Source organism: Ictidomys tridecemlineatus, chromosome 5 (genome assembly GCF_052094955.1).
Source record: "Ictidomys tridecemlineatus isolate mIctTri1 chromosome 5, mIctTri1.hap1, whole genome shotgun sequence".
Taxonomy (NCBI): domain Eukaryota; kingdom Metazoa; phylum Chordata; class Mammalia; order Rodentia; family Sciuridae; genus Ictidomys; species Ictidomys tridecemlineatus.
In genome coordinates, this window is record NC_135481.1 from 35,298,865 (window position 1) to 35,323,466 (window position 24,602).

The 24,602-nt window shown below is 36.1% G+C and overlaps 1 protein-coding gene across 2 annotated transcripts in view; it reads left to right on the forward strand.

Moving 5' to 3' along the window:
* Slc30a4 (solute carrier family 30 member 4) overlaps positions 1–13,350 on the forward strand; it is a 30,203-nt gene extending 16,853 nt beyond the window's left edge. For both annotated transcript variants that reach the window (XM_078049675.1, XM_021726534.3), the window contains 5 exons: positions 4,405–4,558; positions 5,657–5,855; positions 7,125–7,230; positions 8,161–8,295; positions 8,953–13,350. In XM_078049675.1, coding sequence (XP_077905801.1) covers positions 4,405–4,558; positions 5,657–5,855; positions 7,125–7,230; positions 8,161–8,295; positions 8,953–9,107 — 749 coding nt within the window. In that variant the 3' untranslated portion in view covers positions 9,108–13,350. The remainder of the gene's footprint in view (positions 1–4,404; positions 4,559–5,656; positions 5,856–7,124; positions 7,231–8,160; positions 8,296–8,952) is intronic.
* Positions 13,351–24,602: the final 11,252 nt, after the last annotated feature.

Below are 24,602 nucleotides of genomic sequence, written 5' to 3' on the forward strand. Positions count from 1 at the left end.
CATTCTAAGTTAAAATTGACTTGCCCTTTGAAGGGGGTGGGCAAGGACTCCACACACAAAAGTGATCAATGGTAAGATTATTGACAGCATCTTATCATCTTCCATCTGAAATTTATTTATATATCAGTGGGAGATTTAAAAATAAATTTAAGGGAACATTGACTACTGTTAACCTCTTAGCCAGGGAGTACAGGTGAGAAGCCGTATAGTGCCTAAAATTTCCTTACACAGGTTTACAAAAGAATCCTGAAAATAAGATTTGTGGTTGGAAAAAAATTGCTCTTTAGAGGAGATCTCCATTTTATGATGTTTGGACACATTTTCTCATGCAGGATAGTTTTCTTTGAGGGAAGAATATTTTGGGTTTTGTTACTTTGTTTTATTTTTTGTTTTCTTCAATATTAGTTTTCTTCAGTTTTAATTTGTTAAATTTCTCCATTTTAGACAAGTCTGGCTTATCAATCCTCTTAACTGAAAGTAACATGTAAACTTTAAGTCTAGAATAAGGCAGTCCCTGGACTGATGCCACTTTCACTGTGAACCAGATTGTCATTCCTATCCAGAACCAGGCACTCATAAGTTCTGTAGCAGGCCCCCACCCTAGATCCTGCCCTAGCCCACTCTGATTGGATGAGGGATCCATGCTGGCCTCTCACCCTTCCTTCCACTTTAGCCCTGCAGGGCTGCATCCACTGTCTTTCTTAAAACCTGTTATTATCCAAAGTACAGGTATGAAGATGCGAATTGGTGTGAATATACTATGTATATGATCAGAGATATGAAAAATTGTGCTTTATATATGTAATAAGAATTGTAATGCATTCTGCTGTCATATATAAAGAAAAAAAACATAAAATAATATTTCACTAAAATGTTTAAAAAAAACTATGATGGCCTAGTTGCTAACTTGAGCCTTGCTACGTGATTGAGTTTCTCTTACTAGTAGGAGATTATCACTAGCACATGGAATTTTGACATTTGGGTTTATTAAATTGTCTTCTTTCTTCATATTATTTATACAGATGTATTTTACCATAAGCAGTTATAACTTGACAAGAAAGTTCATGTGTTTTCCACCTTTTATTTGGCTTACAACTTCTTTTAACCTGTTTACTCCTTGTTTGAAAGGATTTAGTATATAACCTATTGTGTGTATTTAGCTTAAACTTATAAATTGGATAGACTTTTATCATCTGCCCTTTGTCAGCCTTTGACTACCTTCTTTCTACAAATTCATCTGTAAACATTTGAGTACCTGCTACATGCAAATCTCTCTGTATCCTTAAAGAGTTTACTGCCTGTACTTAATATGAAATTCTCTTCAAAATTTTATATATTTCTTGGGGAGGAGGGATATTACTGGGTGTTGAACCCAGAGGCACTTTACCACTTAGCTACATCCCCAGCCTTATTATTTTTTTTTTAAAGACAGGTTTTACTAAGTTGCTTAGGACCCTGCTAAGTAAGTTTCTGAGGCTGTCCTCTCACTTGCAATCTTCCTGCCTCAGCCTCCCAAGCAACCAGGATTATAGGAATGCACTGCACTAGCTTTATATTTTAGTTGACTTTTTCCTGTCTTCTACAGCTCTTATATGCCATTCAAAGTATGAATATCAGTATGTCGGAAATAGGTAGACTACAATTTTGAATAGGATTTGTATGAGATTTTCTTTGTCTTATTGCAACATCTGTTCTGTTGATACACAGGATTTTATAAGAAGTTTTGGCTACTAATTAATTATTTGTCTTTGGGGAAAAGTATCTTAACACTAGATAATTTCACAGCATTGTAATTTATAAATTGGGATGAAAGTATATCAATGTCCAACATACTTGAACTACCTGGAACCTTTGAACAATGAGTCATCCAAGATAACAGTTTTTTAGATTGTTTTTCTTTTTAATACTTAATAGGATTAATGTCCTATTTTCTTGACAGGAAAAGTTTTCTTTAAAAGTATTTTCCTGAAATGGAAGAAATTAGAGAACATCACGTTAAGTGAAATAAATCAAACTCAGAAGGTCAAGGGCTGTATGTTTTCTTCATATATGGAAGCTAGAGAGGAAAAAGGAAAAGAAAGGTGGGGTGGATCTCCTAAAAATCAAAGGGAAATCAGTGGAGAAAAGGGACCAAGGGATGGGAGTTGGGTAGGGAGAGGGGGAAGTCCTGGGAAGTGACATTGGCCAAATTATATTGTTATATTGTGTACATGTATGAATATGTAACAACAAATTCTATCAATATGTACAACTATAATGCACCAATAAAAATGTAGGAGAAAAAAAAGTATTTTCTTGGCCAGGCACAAAATAAAAAAAGAAAACGGACTAGGAACCAGATATGGTGGCACAAACCTGTAATCCCAGCAGCCCAGGAGGCTGAGTCAGGAGGATCACAAGTTCCAAACCAGCCTCAGCAATTTAGCAAGGCCCTAAGCAACTCATCAAGACCTTGTCTCAAAATAAAAAGGGCTGGGAAATGTGGCTCAGTGGTTAAGCACTCCTGGGTTCAATACCTCATACTAGCACCCCCAAAAAAGTATTTTCCTAGCCGAGTGTGGTGGTACACACTTGTAATCCCTACCACCTAAGAGGCTGAGGCAGGGGAATCAGAAGTTCAAGACCAGCCTTTGCAACTTAGCAAGACCCTGTCTCAAAATAAATAAAAAGGACTGGAGATGTAGCTCAGTAGTAGAAAGCCCTGGGTTCAATCCCAGGTACCCCCCCCACAAAAAAAAGTTAAAATATTTTCCTGCTTTTATTATTTTGCAATCAGCATTTATTTGATATAGTATTAGTTATTTTTAAATATACTTCACATTACCATATTTTGTTATTTTGAAAAGATGGAATTATTTTTACTTCATATTCACATGGCAGAAAATTCAAATGGTACAAAAGCATATATAGTATAAAGTCATCCAAGTCTCCCAGCCAGTTCTCCTCACCCAAGGAAACCAGTGTTTTTTATAATCCTTACAGAGATCGAATTTTCAGATGATTAAATTTTCTGTGTTATACAAATGGTAACATATTGTACATACTTTGTATACTTTGCTATTTTACATATAACACTGTGTCTTGGACATCAGAATAAGATTTCTTACTCTTTTTTTTTCTTTCTTTGCTGTGCTGGGGATGAGACTAAGGGCCTTGTGCACAATAGGCAAGTGCTATACCATTGAGCTGCATCTCCAACCTGCTTTCTTATTATTTCCACAACTACGTAGTATTGTGTTACAAGGCTCCTACTAATCATTTGCTGTTATGTACAATGTTTACTGAATAGACTCAGAGCATACCTTATTTTGCACATGTGCAACTCAGTTGGCATGTGTATATCATTCTAGAGGAGAAAGCCTGAATCAAGGTACGTTGAATACTGCATATTTTAAAATTCTGTTTTTCTTTAGTCTGTTAACATGTTTTTATGGTAAATCCTTAAAACATTTCAAACACTACCAAAAAGAATATAAAGTAAATCCCCTAAGCTTCAGGTTCCATTTCCCATATGTAATACTTTCTTGTCTGCCTTATGACTATCAATTTTCCTGATTTTTATTTTTTCTTGAATAAATGATTCTCTGGTATCCCCACTGTCTATGTCTGTATCAAAATTTATTCATTAAATTTCTCTTTGGTGGGCATTTAACATGTCCAGTTTTTTTTATAATAAGACAATCCTATAGTGAAAAAAAAACTGTAGATATTTTTTTTACAGATGGAAGTGTACACAATATGCTGGTACACTAGTAGATTCTTAGAAGTAGAATTGCCAAATCAAGGAATATATGCATTTTAAATTTTGATTAGTTTTGCTAATTGACCTTCAAAAAAGGTAAAACCACACAGTGTTTCCTCCAGTATAGGTTTGCTAACTCTGGATACTATCAAACTTTTTAATTTTTGCCAATTCAGTTGAAAGGGGAAAAGGGGTCGATTTTTTAATTTTAATTTCTTTTTTTATGACTGATTTTGAGAATTTTGACATTTCTGTTTGCTGTGAATTACTGTTTGTATTCCTTACTGGTTTTTCTTCTGGCTTACTTAGTTACTCATTTTTAAGTGTACTTTCTTAATGTTAGGGAATTTGTCTGTAATTAAAAATATTTTTCCAACTTTGTCATTTTTTTACATTGTGTATAGTCTATAAATATTTGTATACAAAATTTGACACTGAAGAGATAATGAATAGAGAGTAGGAAGTGGAGAGGTGGTAAATTAGTGGAGGATTCAGATCATTCAAATGGTAAATATTTTTTTAAAAAGAAATATTTTGTGACAAAAATTACAAAGTGCTCTTACCTTCCTAGAGAAAAGAAAATATAAAAATGTACAATATTTAATTAGTTGAAGTGTAATAAATGCTGAGTATATATTTGTTTTATATATTTTTCCTTCTAGAGGTTTTGTCAGCTATGATTAGTGTGCTGTTGATATATATACTTATGGGATTCCTCTTATATGAAGCTGTGCAAAGAACTATCCATATGAACTATGAAATAAATGGAGATATAATGCTCATCACTGCTGCTGTTGGAGTTGCAATTAATATAATGTAAGCTTGGCATTTTTTCACATTAAAAACTTAGAGACTACTAGATGTGCATTCATATGGTGAAGTGATATTTTCACATATTTAAAATTATGTAGCATATTAATTTTTCTTATTAATTTTAATAAACGTTGAATATTACAAAGTCCTCTAGCTTGCTCAGGTGTACTGAGGTTTGGCTAAAAATCAGGAATTTAAGCAGGACAAAGTATTTTGTTATTTAACTTTTAGGATACTTAGGTGTTAAACTAGTTTTGGGGTTTTTTTTTTAACTGCCAGTTTTTTTCCTTACAAGCCGCAAGATTATAAGTTATACACTTAATCATTTAGACCAGAGGTCAGGAAATTTTCTCTGTAAAGGCAAGACAGTAAATATTTTAAACTTTGAGAGCTATGCAGCTTCTCTTTAGAAGCTGCAGCCCTGTGGTTTCAAAACAATAGCAATCATGTTCATTGTGTAAACAAATGAACATCGCTGTGATCTGGTAAAACAGTATTTACAACAACAGTCAAACAAGATGGTCTTCTAATCATAGTTTACCAGAGGCTGTGTAGTGGCTTCTAGTCATACTTAAAATAAAATCAAAAGACCCTACCCTGTGTATAGCTCTCCAACTCATCTCCTAGCACATTTGCTCACTTTATTCTGGTCATAATGACCATCTTTTTTCAAGTATATGGAGCACATTTTTATGTTACGATTCTTCCACCTAGAGCACTTTTCAACCATTTACTCTCTAACTTCCTTCAGGTCTCTGCTTAAATGAAATTTGAAAGAGGCCTTCTCTGACCACTTCCCCCACCCATTTTTCCATCCCCTTACAATGCTCTATATTTCTTCAAAGCATTTCACATCACCAGCTGTACATTATGTGTTTGCTTGCTTCTCTGCCTTCTCTACTAGAACATAAGCTCCGTGTGGGGATAGATATGTCTGATTCACTGTTTTGACTTAAGCACTTATTTACCTGATATAAAATAGGTTCTCAAATATTTATTAAATGAATGAGTTCCATGTTGCCTCATTTGTATCTGACAGTAACAAATATTTTTATCAATAATTGTTGGGAAAATAATAATATTTTCTTTTATTTTTAACAGAATGGGGTTTCTGTTGAACCAGTCTGGTCACCATCACTCCCATTCCCACTCCCTGCCTTCAAATTCTCCTACCACAGGTTCTGGTGGACATAGCCATGGGCAGGATAGCCTGGCAGTAAGAGCTGCATTTGTGCATGCCTTGGGAGATTTGGTACAGAGTGTTGGTGTGCTAATAGCTGCATACATCATACGATTCAAGGTAATATGATTTCTGATTTCCTATTTTGAATTGTATTTAATTTCAGCATTAAAACTAAAGATGATTTTTTTTTTATCAGTGTGCTGGACACCAGTGCCAGTTCTATTCATTTTGTATTGGTGTAAGTTTAATGGGCTATCAATAAGTATAGTTCCTTTTTGGGGGGAGGGGGGAACTGGGGATTGAACTTGGGGACACTGGACCACTTAGCCACATCCACAGCCCTATATTGTATTTTTTTTTTTTTTTTTAAGAGACAGGGTCTCACTGAGTTGCTTAGCACTTTGCTTTTGCTAGGGCTGGCTTTGAACTCATGATCCTCCTATCTCAGCCTCCTGAGCTACTGGGATTACAGGAGTACACCACAGCGCCCTACTTAGTTTCCTGTTTTTAATTGATGCATTATAATTATACACAGTAGTGGGATTCATTTTGCTATATTCATATGGGTATATAACAATTTGATCAATCTCATTCCTCAGTAATTCTGCTTACCTTCTCTCCCTTTGATCTTCTTGCCTTTACTCTACTCGTCTCCCAAATATAATTAGTGCATTATAATTGTATATGAAAGTGGGATCATTATGGTATGTTTATACATAGACATAGCATAATTTAGTTGATTTTTTTTCCCCAGTACTTTCCCATGTCTATCCCCATCTCTTCTCAGTCCCCTTCCTGTTGCTCCCTTTGCTCTATTCTATTATCATGAGATCCCTTTTTATTCCTTTTTTTTTCCTCCCTCTTGTTTCCACATATGAGAGAAAACATTCAATCCTTGACTTTCTGAGTCTGGCTTATTTCACTTAGCATGATGGAATACGTTTCTTTTTATTAGTAGTAAACACAATGGTACCACCTTACCAGGTTCAATATTTTATGATTCTGGATAGAAGATTTAGAGAAGACACAGAGAAGAATAATAGAACAAATGATTAAACTTCTGGAAATAGTTTTACAATATCCAAGTTTTAATGTATTCTCTACCCAAGCTTTGGTACACCCATGTAATTCTAGTAATTTTGGAGGCCAAGGTAGAAGGATTGCAAATTTGAGGCCAACCTTGGCAACTGAGCAAAACCCTGTCTCAAAATAAAAAATATAAAGGATTGATAGACTGCCCTGGGTTCAAGCCCCAGTTACAAACAAAATGGTATTCTTTAATCCTGTTAAAGAAAGCCATAGAACAGGTCATACACCTTGCTTTGCTTTACAGTATTTTATGTCTGTCCGTATTTAATATTATAACTTTGATCTTTTACCTTTTAGCCAGAATACAAGATTGCTGATCCCATCTGTACATATGTGTTTTCATTACTTGTGGCTTTCACAACATTTCGCATCATCTGGGATACAGTAGTTATAATACTGGAAGGTAAGATCTAAAATCTTCACTGTGGGTTTATTCCTTCCCTAACAGATTGGGAATCAGAGGGACACTCTGGGTTAGAGGTATGACTTTTGCACATTACTAATACTTATTAGACTACATACATCAGCTTTTGTGTATAGCATATAAGGATCAATGCATTCTCCCATCTGTTACCCATTTTACCCTTATAATATCCAAGCAAAGTTGGTAAGGCATACAGTGGAGTAAGTTATCCCCATTTGCAATCAAGAAAATGAGATTTAGAGGAATAACTTAACATAGTTAAGGTTATGCTGCTAATAAACTGTAGATTAGGACAAGAATGTAACTTTTGATTCTTTAATATTTTTAGTTGTCAAGGGACCTTTTTTTTTTTTTAAATACAGTGCTGAGAATCGAACCTAGTGCCTCACACATGCTAGGCAAGCGCTTGACCACTGAGCCACAACTCCAGCCCTGATTTTTGATTCTTGATGTGATTATGGATAGTAATTTAGTTAATTCCTTAATTTCCATTTAACTCATGACTGACTTTGTTGGGTTTATAATATTCTTGCCTTACTGAGAATGTATAATCATGAAACTAAAAGTTCTCATCAGTAAGCTTATCATTATCAAATATTCAACCTCCCTTTCTTTGTCTATCCTAGCTTATCTATTAAACTAAGTATTCTGGTTTGATTGACATTCTTTTTTAGTGAGAATGAGCATTTTTAAAGTAATGTTAACCTCTCGTGTATTTCCTTTATCTTTTGTAAAATGTATTTATAGTTTATCTTAAAGCATTAACATATTAAAATACATTTTAATACTTTAAAAGATACTTGTTTAAATTGATTTGGCAAGCCATTTTTTAATATAATGTAAAAGTTGTTTTTTTCTTTCCAAAGTAAATTTTACTATTAAATTATATATTCTGAATTTATAATTTAGGGGTACCAAGCCATTTGAATGTAGATTATATCAAAGAAGCCTTGATGAAAATAGAAGATGTATATTCTGTGGAAGATTTGAATATCTGGTCTCTGACTTCAGGAAAATCCACTGCCATCGTTCACATGCAGCTAAGTATGTTGCTAATGTAAATGTGGGTCTGCCTGGGGTTAATGTACTTCTATCTTTGGAATTAAACATCTGAGCTTATAATTAAGAAGCCTTTTCTGATGAAAAGATTGAAGGGAGGAGTGAGTCTCTCTTCAAATGGTTAAGTTGCAGGTCAATATTGATGGCGGAAAAAGAATTTTTCTCTTTTTTTCCCCCCCAGTTCTGATTCCTCTTATAAATTTTTTTTCCTTTAAGATAAGACATCATATATTGATTGGTCTTTACCTTCAGATCATAGGTGTTAAGTATATTTACCATGCTTTTTTCTTTTTTCTAGAAAAGCTAGGTTCTTGTGTTTTTTATGTGTCTTTTCACAGTTGATGCTTTTAATTTTGTATCAAAATAATACATGCATGTGGTTTATTTTTTTAAGTATCTTTTAATGTCAAGCTTATAACTGATATCTGATATTCTTTTTCTACCTGAGAATGGACTGAAGAGATTGGAATAATAAGAAGCCATTCGGGATATGCAAACTGACTTAATTCTTTAACAGAATAGTTTAGTGTGGTAAAACTAAAACTAGTAAAAATTTCTTAATGTTGTTTTTTTCCCCATATATTATTCATTAATGTATAACTATGTACAATGAATAGTAATAATATTTTCTTGACATTGCAGTTCCTGGAAGTTCATCTAAATGGGAGGAAGTACAATCCAAAGCAAAGCATTTATTATTGAACACATTTGGCATGTATAAATGTACTATTCAGCTTCAGAGTTACAGACAAGAAGTAAACAGAACTTGTGCAGATTGTCAGAATTCCAGTCCCTGATTTTTTGTGTTTTGGGGTTTACTGCCTTATTTATCCTGCAGTCACAGACTTGAGAGCAATAAATGCAAACCTAAATGAAAAAATGGAATCCCTGACAGCTATGTCCATATCAACCACCAGTCTCTCAAAACAATCACTCCAGCCTGACAATGGGAGTCTCTGTTTAATGGTAAAATGAGACTTCGCCATGATTTTAGGATGAAGATGTTTCCCATATACTGTTTACAGAATGAGATGTAATTCTACAGATACCTCATAGAAGACAATCCAAGACCATACTTCATTAATTTGACAAAGTACACATCTTAAAGGAAGCATCAGAATCAGTATTTAAAATACTTTTTAAAGGCCACTTTATATCAAGCCAGTGCTAGCAAACTAAGTTGTTGTTTTGTTTGTTTTGTTTTTTATTATGTAATCTTGACATCCAGCTTCTGGAATTGCTGCTGTCTTTATACAGAAATTATTTCTCAACAGATTTCAGAAAGTACTACTAATTGTCCAGAATGGAATAAGCATGTATTCCTAAGTGTTTCAGAAACATTTTATTTCACAAATAAGTCTTAATGTTATTGTTATACTTTATAAACAACTTTTTCCAGATATTACCAGGCTTTGAATCTCAAAGTTAACATTTTTGATTATTTGTAATCTTATCAGAACCAAATCTTTACATATTGTGATCACTGTCATTAAATTACTTAGGAAATATTTTCAGTAGAATTCTGAATGGCAGAAATTAGTCTTAAACTCAGATTACCATATGATTATTTAAAACAAAGAAGCAAGAATGGGGTGTAGAGTTTCAGATTTACATCTTCCCAAAATCACTTTTTGGTTTTAGAATTGATATAAGGACAGCAAAAGACTGCAAAATCTAAGTAATGATTCTCTGCCTGTTTAAGGACTGTCAACATTTTATACAGTTTGCTTGGTAGCTTGGTTTCTGCCCTCATTCAGGTTATCTGTATTGTCCTTTCAGGGTAACTGTAGAGGGCTGAAGTTCAGTTTGTGATGTCCTCTATGTAGATTAACTACTACTCCAGAGAGAATGTCTGCTTTATGACAGAGGTTAGAGATTCTCAATGGAATCCAGAAATTCCAAGATATAATTTTGAAGTTTTCTAATATCATACCAGAAAGGTTCAGAGGTTCAGGAGGAAGTACTACTTTAAGAAAACAAAAAGTAAAAGGTTTTTGACCTTATGTGTGTCTGTGTTTATTAAAACACTGGGATAGGGATGGGCGCTGAATCTGTGTTGTAAAGAGACAGCATAAACATTTCCAAACTGAAGACAGTGTAATTGGCAACAGATGTATTAAAGTGGCAGCTATGAATATTCATGTTTCATTTTGTAGCCATTGGTTTTGAGATTATCTTTACTTACATTTGAAGTTCTTTTTCAAGGGGGACACTTTCTTATACTATAACCAAGTATAATACTTATACTTGGTTATCTTATAACCAAAATAGTTATACTTCTTGGCTCCCCAGAAAATCAAAGTAACAATGTACTACGCAAGTTGTGAAGTAAAACTTTAAATAGGTGTACAGATGACTTATACTATAAATGAAGAACAGGAAATAAGAGTTCATTTTCATTAAACCTAAAATAAGACAACCTGTATTTACCTTAAAGATTGTTGGGAATTTATGGTATCATAAAAGGGTTGGTGATACCTAATAAAATTCAGTAGGTCTTATTGAATTGAACTGTTATGGCAATCCATTAGAAAACTTATTTGAGCTTCAAAAATTTTAGAAGAATATAAACTTTAAGTCAAAATACTCTCACATATAGAAGTAACCATAAATGAGAGCCATTTCAGTGGACACCTGGGAATTTATGGGATTTAGGTATCTAGAAAAGAAAAGAAACAATACACATTATATACTAATAATTTTCCCAAATCTGCAGAGCTTGTTTTTTGTAAATTTTCCTTTATCTTATATGGCTTTTCATATCAGTCTGTTCCCTAAAACATTATTTGATAAAACAGTCTAAAAATCCATTTGAGTATTGAAAAGGACCCTTTTGTAAAATGCAGACTTTTGTAAATTTTAATTACTGTGTTTTGCTTAAAGTAAGGTACACATGAAGTTTCCTGTGCTTTGTCTTTGTAAAAACTTTATTGGTTTCCTGTACTTTGTCTTTGTACAGACTTTGTATTGTACTTTACTTAGTCTGCAAGATTTGAGAATTGATAGATTTCACTTTTTGTAAGTTGACAAAACCCACAGTAGAGGACATTAACTTAGCTGTTGCGACCAAGGACTGCACAGCTTCTAACAAAGAGCTTTGGTTTGGTCTCTCCTTCACCTATTGAACTACAACCACACTGGTGGTTATGCTTCTCAGCTAAACTCTCAAAGAGCTCTCTGTTGCCCTGTGAAACACGGGCTGAGTTGAACAGACACATAGCATTAGTAATTTTGTGTTGGAAAAACGGATTACAAGGCAAAACAGATCACAATGTAACAACTTGGCAGTTCTTCACAGTTACATGTTCTAATTAATATTTGCAAGTAATCTGAGTTACTTGTGTATGTTGTGTATGTTAACCTGTGTTTCACAACTCTGGCCAGATGCAACCCTTTGATTTGTTTTAGGAAAAGACCTTTTGCTTCTCTAATGATCTTGCTGTTTTAAGAAATATAATGGGAGTGCAGTAGAAGAAGTCATATTTTAGAGGACTTTGATATGCAGAACTAGAAGCTGATGTGATTTCTACATACATTTCCATTAGCTATACCTTATGTAATATGAGCACAGATTTTTCACAACTATAGCTCCTGTCAGTATTGTATGCCAAATCACTGGATTTCTTATTTTACTGTTTGTTTTCAACTTTGGGTGCTTTATTTCCATTCTTTACAACTAAGTTTCTTGCTCTTATGAGTCTCAGTGTTCTCTCTCTTGAACCCAGGTGTATTTATTTTTCATAAAATCTTCTCAGACATGGTCAAGATCCAGTACTTCAGCTTCTCTCTCATTATAGTGTGATGAAAAACATTTTTTAGAGACAAGGCACTACTTAGACATGTGTTTCTAGGTGGGAAGGAATCTTTTTTTTTTTTTTTTTTTTTTAGTAGCTGATTTTTACTGATTCATAGAGCAAGTGTTATGGACAGACTACACCATACAACCAGCTGTGAAGATAATTGCCAACAAGACTCTGGGTTGTGTTTCTCAACCACCCACTCTCAACATAGAGATAATAATTTGATTCTGAAACAAGCACAGTTCAGCTAAACTTGTTTTCTTTTTTGCATTTGTATTAGTTTATCGTAATGAATGAAATGTTCTTACAGAATTGAATCTCTTTGAAATAAAGTTTTAGGCAATTTGCTCTTGATTGTCTTATATATAGTAAATTTAAAGTTACAGGATGTGTCCCTAGGTATAAGATTGGTTCATTTGGTTCATTTTGTCTTTGAACCAAGCATAGTCATAAACGAACAGTAACAGCTCACTATATGCTTGTATGAAGGGGATGCTCAGGATAACTAAGGAAGCTTAATATCACTATAGCCAAAATACTGTTTCCAGACCCTAATTCCAGATCTATCATGTGAATCCTATCAAGCCAGGGCTTCAAATTGATTTATAGATTGCCAGTCAGGTATATTGTTTTTTGTTGTTAGTGGGAGCATGCAAATTTGAAGAAATTGAGTGGGAGTTTTTCAGTGTTTAATTGTGTGAGTGCACTTAGACCAGCCAGTTTGAGTTCTCATCTGCCTACAAAGGGTTTTAGCTGCTCTTCCAGTCACATTGACAGGACCAACAAACATTTTCTAACTTTTGTTAAGGCTGCAAAACATTTATGGAGACTTTCCCAGGTAAATCTAAGACAGTGTCCATTTAAATAGTGCAATTCAGAATATTTTGAAATACAACACAAAATTGAAATTTGCCAGTATATCAGCTTTCCACCTGAAAGATACTGTACATTTGGAAAGTTTATGCTTCTCAAATCAATGTTATTTAATAAGCCATATCACGTTTTAAGAAATTGTATATACTTTTCCATACGCCCCTTCAGAAACCAGATATTTTGCATATGATTGATTTTAGAAAGATTTTGAAGCTGGGGTTTATTCGTGTAATTAAGATCAAAGTATATGTATATGTATATGTACTGTATTTGGAATTTTCAAATTGGAATTTCTTATACATTTATTAAATAAAGTGTTGTTTTGCCATGTGGTTTATTAAAAACTGAAAATATCCAGTCCCTTAAATTTGTGTTCTTTTCGTTAATTAATGTTTGTGGGCCTTAAAACATATTCTTAAAAGAAAAAACATTGGAAAATACATTTTATCTAATTTTATAATCTCAGAGTGCATTGCCCTCTTAAATTTTTAAGAAATAACCAACTGAGAGAAGTGATGGGAGGGAAGGGGAGGGGAGGGGAGGAGGGATAGGAAGGGCAGCAGAATACAACAGACACTAGTATGGCTGTAGGTATAAACGTGGCTGTATAACCAATGTGATCCTGCAATCTGTACACATGGAAAAATAAGAATTCATACCCCATTTGAATCAAATGTACGATATGTCAAGATCATTGTATTGTCTTGAGCAACTAATAAAAAAAAGAAAATTTAAGAAATAAACCCCCCAAAAAAGTCTTCCAGAGGATAAAAAGAGATTTTAAAAGAATCTTTTGCTTGCAGTTAGTCACTCGTAATGCCCTTCCAATCCCAGAAACATTGGCAGAAAGGAAGGGCAGAAGCCTCTGTGAAAATCCGAGTGGTTGAGGGCCTTCAAGAAGTCTGATCAGAGTAACAGTGTGATCCAGGGGTAAGCAAACTCCCTCACAAGCCAAATCTTGTATGTAGCTTGTTTTGTGTGACCCAAAAGCTAAAAATGCTTTTTACATTTTTAAACTCTTTTGTAATATAGAGTAATATGTGAAAATTGTGTGAACTTTAAATAAATAATAACTCTAAGTCATAAAGTGTCATTGGAAATCAGCAAACTTGTCCAATTACATATAGTCCATGGCAGCTTTCATGTGACTGTGGCATAATTGAGTAGTTGTGACAATATAAAATATTTACTATTTGGAACTTTGTAGGGGAAAGTATGCTATCCCTTATGTAACATTTTAAGGCTAAAACACTATTTATGGATGCAGTAAACTCTTCTGGAACCCACTTGGAATTTTCTGTGACTGGTGAATATGAGGCCAGTTAAGTTACCAGAGGGTCTTTTCTTTCCTTGACCTTTTTTATTTTTTATCTCCCTTTGGGTTTGGGCAGAAATCAGCAGATAAGTTGCATTGATAAATACTGACTTATTACAAATTATTTGATTATCTACTTCACTATTTCAATTTTGATGTGTCATTTTTTTGGTCTGTGTCAGATGTTAAATTCTAATTTGGGGTAACAGTTTTAGAAGTTATTATTTATGCTAGACTTTCAGCTTTAATATACTAGCAGACTATATAGAAGTCATTTTAACTATGTTTCCATTATAAATGCTATAAGCTGTGAAATAAGACTAAGCATAAATAGGAAGTGTGAAGCCTTATGACTAAATATAATCTCTATATGAGTCATGTGTTTTAAGATTAGGAGGTTAAAAATCCAGCCTCAGTGAAGTATCACCAAAGATATAACTTTCAAGCAACATTCTGGCTTAACAAGCAGATTCACGTGACTTTTACAGAACATTATAAACGGCAGAGTTTTGCCCATGGGTATTACCCAATAAACACAAAAATGATACTTTAGTTACCAAATAGTTTTCCTGTCTCCTGTCCTAGATTTTGCAGGCATTAGTTCTGATTTGATTTTTAAATTCTTGTTATCCGTGTTTCACTTGCCAGATTCTACATACTGTTTTTTTTTCTTTTTTCTCCAAAATATATTGAGTTGTTTTTTGGTAAGATTGTGTGTGTGTGTGTGTGTTTAAGTAGGAAGTATTTAGAGACCTCTTAAAAGCAAGGGTAGCCCTAGAGAAAGGCAGACCACCTCTGCTCTCCAAACTTTTCTAGGATTTGCAGATCTGACCCCAGCCTATTCTTCCATCTTTCCTATATTCCCTTTCTGGAAGAAACCTGCTAACAGCTTAATTGATGACAGGGATAATGGGCTCTGAACAGTAATCCGAGTGAATGTTTGGCCTCAGGGCATGAAGAAGGGCTTGGGTGAAGAAGGGCCTGACCTCCTATTCACTTATCTATAGTGTTCACCTATGAAGGCTGCAGCACTAGTTCCAACAGGACCTTATTTGGTTTACAGCTTGAATTGAATTTCAGCATTATTAGAACACAAGCCCATTTCATCCTCCCTTTGTTTCTTGATGTAAGAATATTTTCCAAAGCCCAGGATATTTTTTAAACCTAAAATAAAGTGTTATATAACATACAGTGCATTGACCATTGATATATATATTTGGTTCTAGAAGCATTTCTCTAAGATATGATACTAAAATTGGGATATCTCAAAAAGCAGGTTCACTTGGTTGGAAATGTTATTTTCTAAAGTGGATAGGGACTATTTCCAGATGTCATCCATTTTACAATCATTCAACTAACACTTAGTCTTTGAAGGCCACCTCCCTGCCACTGAACATACTATTAAATAGAACACAAAATAGCATGGGTTTTTTAGAGTTAAACAGGAAATAACACTATGTCTTTGGAGGCATTTGGGGCCATACCCTCAACCCTATAGATAAAAGATTACATTTTCTCCTATTAGGGATGACTTCAGAAACTAACTTGTAGGAAAAAGAGTCCATTCTCTTGATAATGATGTATAAGGTCCTAATCTCATCTCTGCTTGCCCTACCACCCAGAGGCTACATTCTCTCTCCATCACAATATCCTGTCTCCCATGTGTCATCCATGCAAAACTATAATGAGCTTTTAGAAATCATTGTTAGCATTTATTAAGCCTTTTCTGTATTCTAGACTCTGTGCTGTATACTTTTTTTTTTTTAACCCTCATGACAGTACTGCAAAGAACATTATAATCCTCACTAGGAGATGTTAGATGAATTTCCAAAGTCATATAAATAGAATTGTAATGCAGGAACAGAAGGCCACATATAACTTTTAAATATAATTAGTAATGTAATTTGGGGCCCAGTAGAGACTCATATAGTTAAAATCACAACCAAGTTTTAGAAAACATGTATAAAAGTAATGGAAGGTAGTAATTTAGGAGCACTCAACTTTACAGAATTACATGCATGCTTGGGGGGGGGGGAAGGAAAGAACAAACAAAAGTTTACTGTTTCTTGAGTTTTAGGTAGGGGCCACCAGAATAGTATCAAGTCAGGTCCTAGTGTCCCTTTCTCTCTTCATTCAGCCTTCACAACCAAACTACAGGGGTGGGCTCCCCCAAGCCTTTCCTCTGAAGCTGCCTGCCCACTGCAGGCTGCCCAGATGTTGCAACCACACTGGTCTTGTCTGTGATGAGGAGGAGCAGTTTGATGTTACAAATCCACTCACTGGTTATAGCAGTCCCCCAAATCTTAAATCAATGCACACATAGTTTTGGGAAAGGGAAGGGAAGATATCAAGAAGATGGGGCTGTACCTAAAATTGGGCCATCCCCTAGACAGGGTAGAGACAAAAAGAAACAACTCAGAAATGCTGCATAAAGAATGTGAACCCATAGGACACAAAGCAAAAAAGCATAATCCTCTGGTAATTCACAGAAATGTCCAGGAAGGTATCACACTTCCCACGAGTCACAGAATTAGAGGTTAAAGTTGATTTCATCTTGGTTGGGGAGTGGGTAAGATCCAGTTGATATCTGTGTTAGTAATAAGATAGCTCCAAACCACATAGATGTTTTCCTTATGAGATAGCACACAATGGTACAGACTTGGAAAAAGCCTTGGTTCCACCCTGACACTCTTTCCCAGTGAGACTTTAAAAATGTTACTGAACTTCCCTGTGCTTCAGTTTCTCCACCTAAAAATGGGAACAATAATTGTCCCTTCCTAATATAACTTTTAAAAGGATTAAAATTTACTATATAAGGTGAAGTGCTGAGAATACACAAAACTCAAATGTCATTACTACAAATTTTTTTTTTCTGAAAAGCACTCAGTATTTTTTCACTTGACTATTTGAGCATTGCCAGATGTGCAGCTCCCAGAACAAGACAAATATTTTTATCTTGTTTCTTTGCCCCCTTCTTTACCTGGAGGATCCTCCCCTATATTCTTTTTTTTTTTTTTTTTTTTTTTTTTTTTGGAGTAGGAGCCATTTATTGTAGGACAACAGAGCTATTTATACATTTTGCACAGCTTATCTTAATTAGCATAAACTCGATACATCAGTCAACCAATAAGGAATCTCCACACTTAATGGCTCACTTTTGTTACTTCACAAACCACTCCCTCTGGCATTTTGCCAGGCACCAGCCAGACTTGTTTACGAACTCTAACATTCCCCTGGCAAAATACCAGGTGTTATTTTGACTTGTTTACAGACCTTAACATTTCCCCCTTTTGTTTAATTTAAATAACGACCATAGTGGTTTTTACAGAAACACCATAAATAACCTGCTACAAATAGAAAGGGAGGATACAAAATGCCACAATACCAAGGCAATTGATGGCTCCATGCAAGAAGCCCTTGGAAAAATTATACCAGCAATGACGCCCTTTGCAAAGATACTGAGTTACAATTTGTTGTAGATTACAGTTTGTTGTTTCAGTCCAGGTAAAGCAGTGTCTCAATAGATTAACTCACAGTCCAGATAAATCACAGTCCAGGTAAGTTCTTCAGGCAGCTAGCTTAAATCACAGTCCAGGTAAATTCTGCAGGCAGCTAGCTTAAATCACAGTCCAGGTAAGTTCTGCAGGCAGCTAGCTTGATCCGAAGTCTCATCTGGTTCTCAGCCAAAATTTCGTTTGGTTCTCTGCAACACTGGAAATTCTTCCACCCTCGTTTTCATTGGCACTGGGATGAAGGCAGGAACTCTGGATGGCTAAAGAAAATCTTGTAGCATTCTACTAAGAAAACAACCTTCTGAACAATTTAGTACATTATCTCAAGGTTTTTTACATTTGAAATAGGCCCTAATAGTGCTCATTACTCATTAGCTTCCAGGTGTGGGAGAACCATTGTAGTTTAGTTATTGGCATTGAAAATGACCAAACATCAGGGACGCTGGTAGCGTCTTCTGCTGGCTGTAACGTCCCCGGCAGCCCCAGATGGACCTGGGGAGAGTCCCAGTCTCAAACTGCTTCTAGCCACAGGGAGCAAGAACCTTCGAGACTGTGCCTCCAGGTCAGGTCTAGATTTGGGCTCTCAGCAGTGGAAGAGCCGGCTGCTTGGAAAGTACTTGCTGCACCGTGCCCCTCTCGCTCACGTGGCAGCCGCCGCAACAATTCACGCACCCTCCAGTAACGAAAAGTATTCAGTAATAGCCTTTTGCTGCAACTTTTTTTCCTGATAATCCTTCTTCTTCTGAACTATCTTTTTCTTTCTGATTAGAGTTCCTGGGCTTTTATCAACACATGCCCTAACTATTCTTGGTTCCACTGGGGTGCCTCTTTCCCTTATCAATTTACTTCTCACCCCTTCCATATTTTCATCATAAAGACAAAACAATACACTGAGACAAAACAAGACACAAACATACTGTATCAATCTTTTCCATTTTCTTGAAATGGTCATTTTTCCTCTCGCCCTATCTGCCTAGGGACGAGCAGATTGCTCCCGTCCTATCTATGGACGGGCAGCTTTTTTTTTCGTCACTTACCCCCGAGTGTCCCGGGGCTCCCCGTAATGGGCCACCATCTGCCGCAGTCCGGCTGCAGCAAAATAACCAAAATAATGGGGGGGGGGGTGTGACGAACAACTCTTGTAGATTGATACAGCAGGAGTAGGAGCCCCTCCCCTATATTCTTTAGCTCACTAAAAGGAACTCCTTCTTAAGGACTCTACTCCAAAAGCATCATCTCCAAGAAAGTTTTCTTGTTCTCTCTGTGTGAATCAGGAGCCCCTGCTCTGTGCCTACCTCTATTGGTTGATCACCATGGAGTGCCACCAGTTTGATTACCCAGAAGCCCCTAGGTAGAGCCGTGATCTTGTCTTAGAATCTCCAGTATGGGAATCACAAGAGGGCTAGGTGAATATTCTTGCAATACAAAACTAAACATTCATTAAATATCTATACACAGGAATTTTTTTAAAGAACCGTAAGAGTTCACCACTATCACAGCCCTAACCTCTTTCCCATCATGTAACTTATTTTATAACTACTCTCTTATGAAAACATTCTAGGTTGACTATCTCACAATTGCAAAAAAACTGGTATTTATACTTAAGGTATGTGTAGTTGTACTATACCTTTATGGTTGTCTTCTTTCTTTCTTTAAGAATACCACAAAAATTAGACACTTTGCTGAAACATCCCAGACAATTACATACTGAATTGCAATTAAATTGGTATTAATGCCCAGCAGTTGTTACCACTTAAAAGAAAGTGATCACCTCTTTCTGAGCCCAGTGGTAGCACTGAGCTGGTTCTTGACGATTTTAAGCTTGCTGATGACAGCATGTTTGTTTTTACAAAAGACTCTTTTTTAAAAGAGGAACTAATAAAGTGACTATTTTGGGCTTGAAAATGAAAAATAACTCACACTATTTTCAAAATACTGATGGAATTTAAAATCATTAATCTTCATTCTCATTGTTGAAACATTTGGCCCAGTATATACAAATATTGAAATAAAAAGCAGAAGGACTGGTTCTGGTCCCAGTTTTGCTAGGTGTGTCTCATTGGACAAGTTACTCTGCTTTGCAAGGCCAAGCCTGTCTGTTTAGCAACAACAATAATCACACTGGTCTTGTAGCACATGCTAAGCAGTGTTTTAAGAGCTTCTTGGGTATTAACTTAGTGAATCCTTCCAAACAGTCCTATGAGTTATTATTATACCAGTTATACAGATGAGGGAACAGAGGCAAAGAAAGGTTAACTAACTCACCCAGCGTTAGCTAATAAGTAGCAGAGCTAGGATTCCATTCCAAATGTCTGGCTTCAGCATCCACACTCAGACCGGATTAGAGCCAGGACTGACCTTATCAATTATCTAGTGCAGTGTTGCATGAGGTTCTCAGAGGGCCACCAGCATGCGGGGGGCCACTCCGGGTCTCACTAAGAAGCCTGTCTGGCCAGCTGTGTGGGTGGGGACAGATGAGAAGGAGGAGGGGCATGGCATGAATGTGCCTACTTTACCAATGACTGCTCTGCTGGATGTACTAGAACTGCCAGAGCCTTTGTCACTTTTTTTTTTTTCAAACAAAGACCCCAAGGGAGTTATGGTCCTATTACCTCCTCTCCGAACACTTTGTTGGTGAGACAATCAGGAGAGAGAGCCTGGTGCAATGCAAAGGAGAGGGTTTGGATTCAGCATTCCGGGGTTCAATTTTATCTCTGCTTTCTTAATAGCAGTGTGATCTTGGCAAGGTGGGCAAGGATCTAAACCTCTCTAAGCCACTTTCTTGAATTATGCAAGAGAATAGAACCCTACATCTCACAGGTTGCTTTAGAAATTCACTAAAATAACAAGCATAAAACATTTAACAGTGCTTGATACTCTTTATCTCTTTCTTCCATTCTTTACACCATGATTGAGAAATTGTGAGTGTTCCTATTATACACTTCTAATTAACTTAGTCTAATTCAGGTAGATTCCCTCAGTAGGCATTAATCTAAGGAAGAAAATAAACAACTGGTATCATGAGTCATTTCATACTTATCAGTTTCTCCTAGGTGGAGAAGAACTGGCCCTGGGTTTGAATCCAGGTTTGGCGAGTTGTAACCTTGAGTAAGTTACTCGATCTCTTTGAGTTCAGCTTTTTCACTGGTAAAGTGGGGGTTATGATATTGTCTGACCTCACCAACTTATGAGAATGGAATGAGATGGTGCATGCAGAATGCATAGCATCCATTAGGTATTCAACAAATGGTGGCTGCAGCTGTCATTATTCTCATTTTGGTTTCTTGAGCTTCACTGGCCTCACTAGAAGTTTTCCAGATAGCCTACAAACAGGTTCAAAGTCACAGACTTGAATATGCAAGTAGGATGCAAGATCTGTTTCACAAGTGAGTCATTCATAATTATCCCAGCACAGAACATGCTGTCAGCTCAGGAATGACGTACCATCACAGCCCCTTCCTTGTCCTCCTACCTAAAAGCCTGTGACTGGGGCATTTGTGGGGAATGTGTCCCAGAGCAGAATTCAATCTGTCACCAAAAGAAGGACCTAAAATTCTTAAGAGCCCTCTTGGTTCAATACACCCACATCCATAAGTCATGGCCTAAAAATAGTTTTTCTCTAGAGAGAGAGATATAATTAGAGATGTGTCTATGTCATATCACTGTGACAGAATGAGAGCTCCAATTGCTTCAAGTTCCAATGAGTTGAATCTTCCCCTTTGTGCCCCCACCATGTCCCCAGGACAGGCACAACTAGTACTAGCACAGCACGTGTCCTTGCTCTCCTGTCCCTTTCATGGTAAGTGTCCCCCACCCACTTACACTGAGTTCACCCCAGCCTCCAAACCCACCACTGCCTCCTTGGACTTGGTTCTCATTCTTGCAGGGTGTCTCCATAGAAAAAGTAGAGTCTTTTTTTACAATATGTTTTTTTACTGATTTTTTTAAAAATAAATGACAGCAGAATGCATTACAATTCTTATTACACATATACAGCACAATTTTTCATATCTCTGGTTGTATACAAAGTATGTTGACATCAATTCGTGTCTTCATACATGTACTTTGGATAATGATGTCCATTGCATTCCACCATCATTTCTAACCCCCTGCCCTCTCCCTTTCCCTCCCACCCCCTGCCCTATCTAGAGTTCATCTATTCCTCCCATGCTCCCCCTCCCTACCCCACTATGAATCAACCTCCTTATATCAGAGAAAACATTCAGCATTTGTTTTTTGGGGGATTGCCTAATTTCACTTAACCTTATCTTCTCCAACACCATCCTTTTACCTGCAAATGTCATGATTTCATTCTCTTTTATTGCTGAGTAAAATTACATTGTATATATGCCACATTTTTTTTTTATCCATTCATCTACTGAAAGGCATCTAGATTGGTTTCACGATTTAGCTATTGCAAATTGTGCTGCTATAAACATTGATGTGGCTGTGTCTCTGTAGTATGCTTTTTTAAGTCCTTTAGGTATAGACCGAGGAGAGGGATAGCTGGGTCAAATGGTGGTTCCATTCCCAGATTTCCAAGGAATCTCCATACTGCTTTCCATATTGGCTGCACCAATATGCAGTCCCACCAGCAATGTATGAGTATGCCTTTTACCCCACATTCTCATCAACACTTATTGTTGTTTGTCTTCATAATAGCTGCCATTCTGACTGGAGTGAGATGATATCTTAGAGAAGTTTTGATTTGTATTTCTCTAATTGCTAGAGATGATGCATGTTTTTTTCATATTTTGTTGATTGATTGTATATCCTCTTCTGAAAAGTATCTGTTCAGGTCCTTGGCCCATTTATTGATTGGGTTATTTGTTTTTCTTTTTCTTTTTTTTTTTTTTTTTGTGCTTAGCTAGAGATTAGTGCTCTATCTGATGTGTGAGGGTTAAAAATTTGCTCCCAGTATGTGGGCTCTCTGTTCACTTCACAGATTGTTTCTTTTGCTGAGAGGAAACTTTCTAGTTTCTTGCGCTATAGGAGGCTTATTAAGGACATTGGGGCCTAATCCCACATGATGAAGATTAGGGCTAATGAAAAAGCAGAGTCTTTAATCCATGCCCCAACCCATCCCCAGACAACTACAGACCCACTTTCAGGCATAATAGCTTATATTGCATTTTAACAATTTTATATAAGTGAAAACAGACAGTATTTACTCTTTTTTGATCCCTCACCCACTCCCAAACCCTTTCTGGGGCTATCTCAACTGCCTAAACAGAGGTGAACTACTGCACTTTATAGTCACATTGGCTTCATCTTCCCATTTCTCAGTGGACTTCAGCATTGAGTACACCCATGGCCCAACAAAGTGAGTCCAGTAGAATACAAGCACTTTAAGGATGAGGTGCATGTCCATCTTGCCCCATCCCATCCTTAATGTCTAACACAATGCATGGTATAAAGTTGGCCTCAATCTTTGCTCAATTTGATGAGTGAAAAAATTCAGATTTTAGAAAAGAAGTGGAAGTCTCTCCTTGGTACAGAATCATTGGAGTAATGACATTTGCATGTAGATGGATGGCGTTGGAGAAGATAATGCTAAGTGAAGTTATCCAATCCCCAAAAAACAAATGCCAAATGTTTTTTCTGATATAAGGAGGCTGATTCATAGTGGGGCAGAGAACGGGGAGCATGGGAGGATTAGACAAACTCTAGATAGGGCAGAGGGGTGGGGGGGGGAGGGAAGGGCAGGGGGTTAGAAATGATGGTGGAATGTGATGAACATCATTATCCAATATACATGTATGAAGACACTAATTGGTGTGAATATTCTTTATATACAACTAGAGATATGAAAAATGTGCTCTATATGTGTAATATGAATTGTAATGCATTCCACTATCATATATTAAAAAAATCAATAAATATACTTTAGAATTCTGCTGCCCACTATGGCAGCCACTAGCTACATTTTTCCTTTTAAGTTAAAATTAAGTAAAATCTAATTTTACTCTATGATTCAGCCATTGCATTCTCAGTTATGTACTCAAGGAAAGTGAAAACATATGTCCACACAAAAACTAGTATAAGAATGTTCACAGCAACTTTATTTACAATGATTAAAAACTGGGGGGAAAAACACATATTCATCCACAAACAAATGAATAAACAGTGGTATTTCCACAAAATGGAATACTACAGGACAAAATAAAGGGATGAACTATTGATACATACAATATAGATAAATCTTAGAATAATTGTTCTGGGCAAAAATGGCAGACCAAAAAGGGTAAATACTGTCTGTTTCCACTTAAATAAAATTGTTAAAATTCAATCTAATCTATTATGCCTGAAAGTGGGTCTATAGTTGTCTGGGGATGGGTCAGGGCATGGATTACAAAGATGCAGGAGGGAACTACTTTTGAGGGTCACGAATATGTTCATTGTCTTGATTGTGGTGGGAGTTTATAGTTATATATGTATCTACGAAGACTTATCAAGTTGTGCCCTTTAAATATCTGTAGGGTCTCATATGTCAATTAAAAACAAGAGCAAAAAAAAAAAAACGATAAATTTTTAAAGTTCAGTTCTTCAGTTGCCTGAGTTACATTTCAAACCCTCAAGAGCCCCGTGTGCCTGGTGGCTGCTATATTGGACAACAGGGACAGAGAACATTTACATCACTGTAGAAAGTTCTGTTTGATAGTGTTGATCTAGAATCATAGAAAATCAGCCACAAGGACCTCAGAAGACATCTGCACCACCCTCCTTCCAAGCATAAATCTTCCCAAATCCCAAGCTATGACCTTGTATCCGAATAAGCCCTGGGCCACAGCA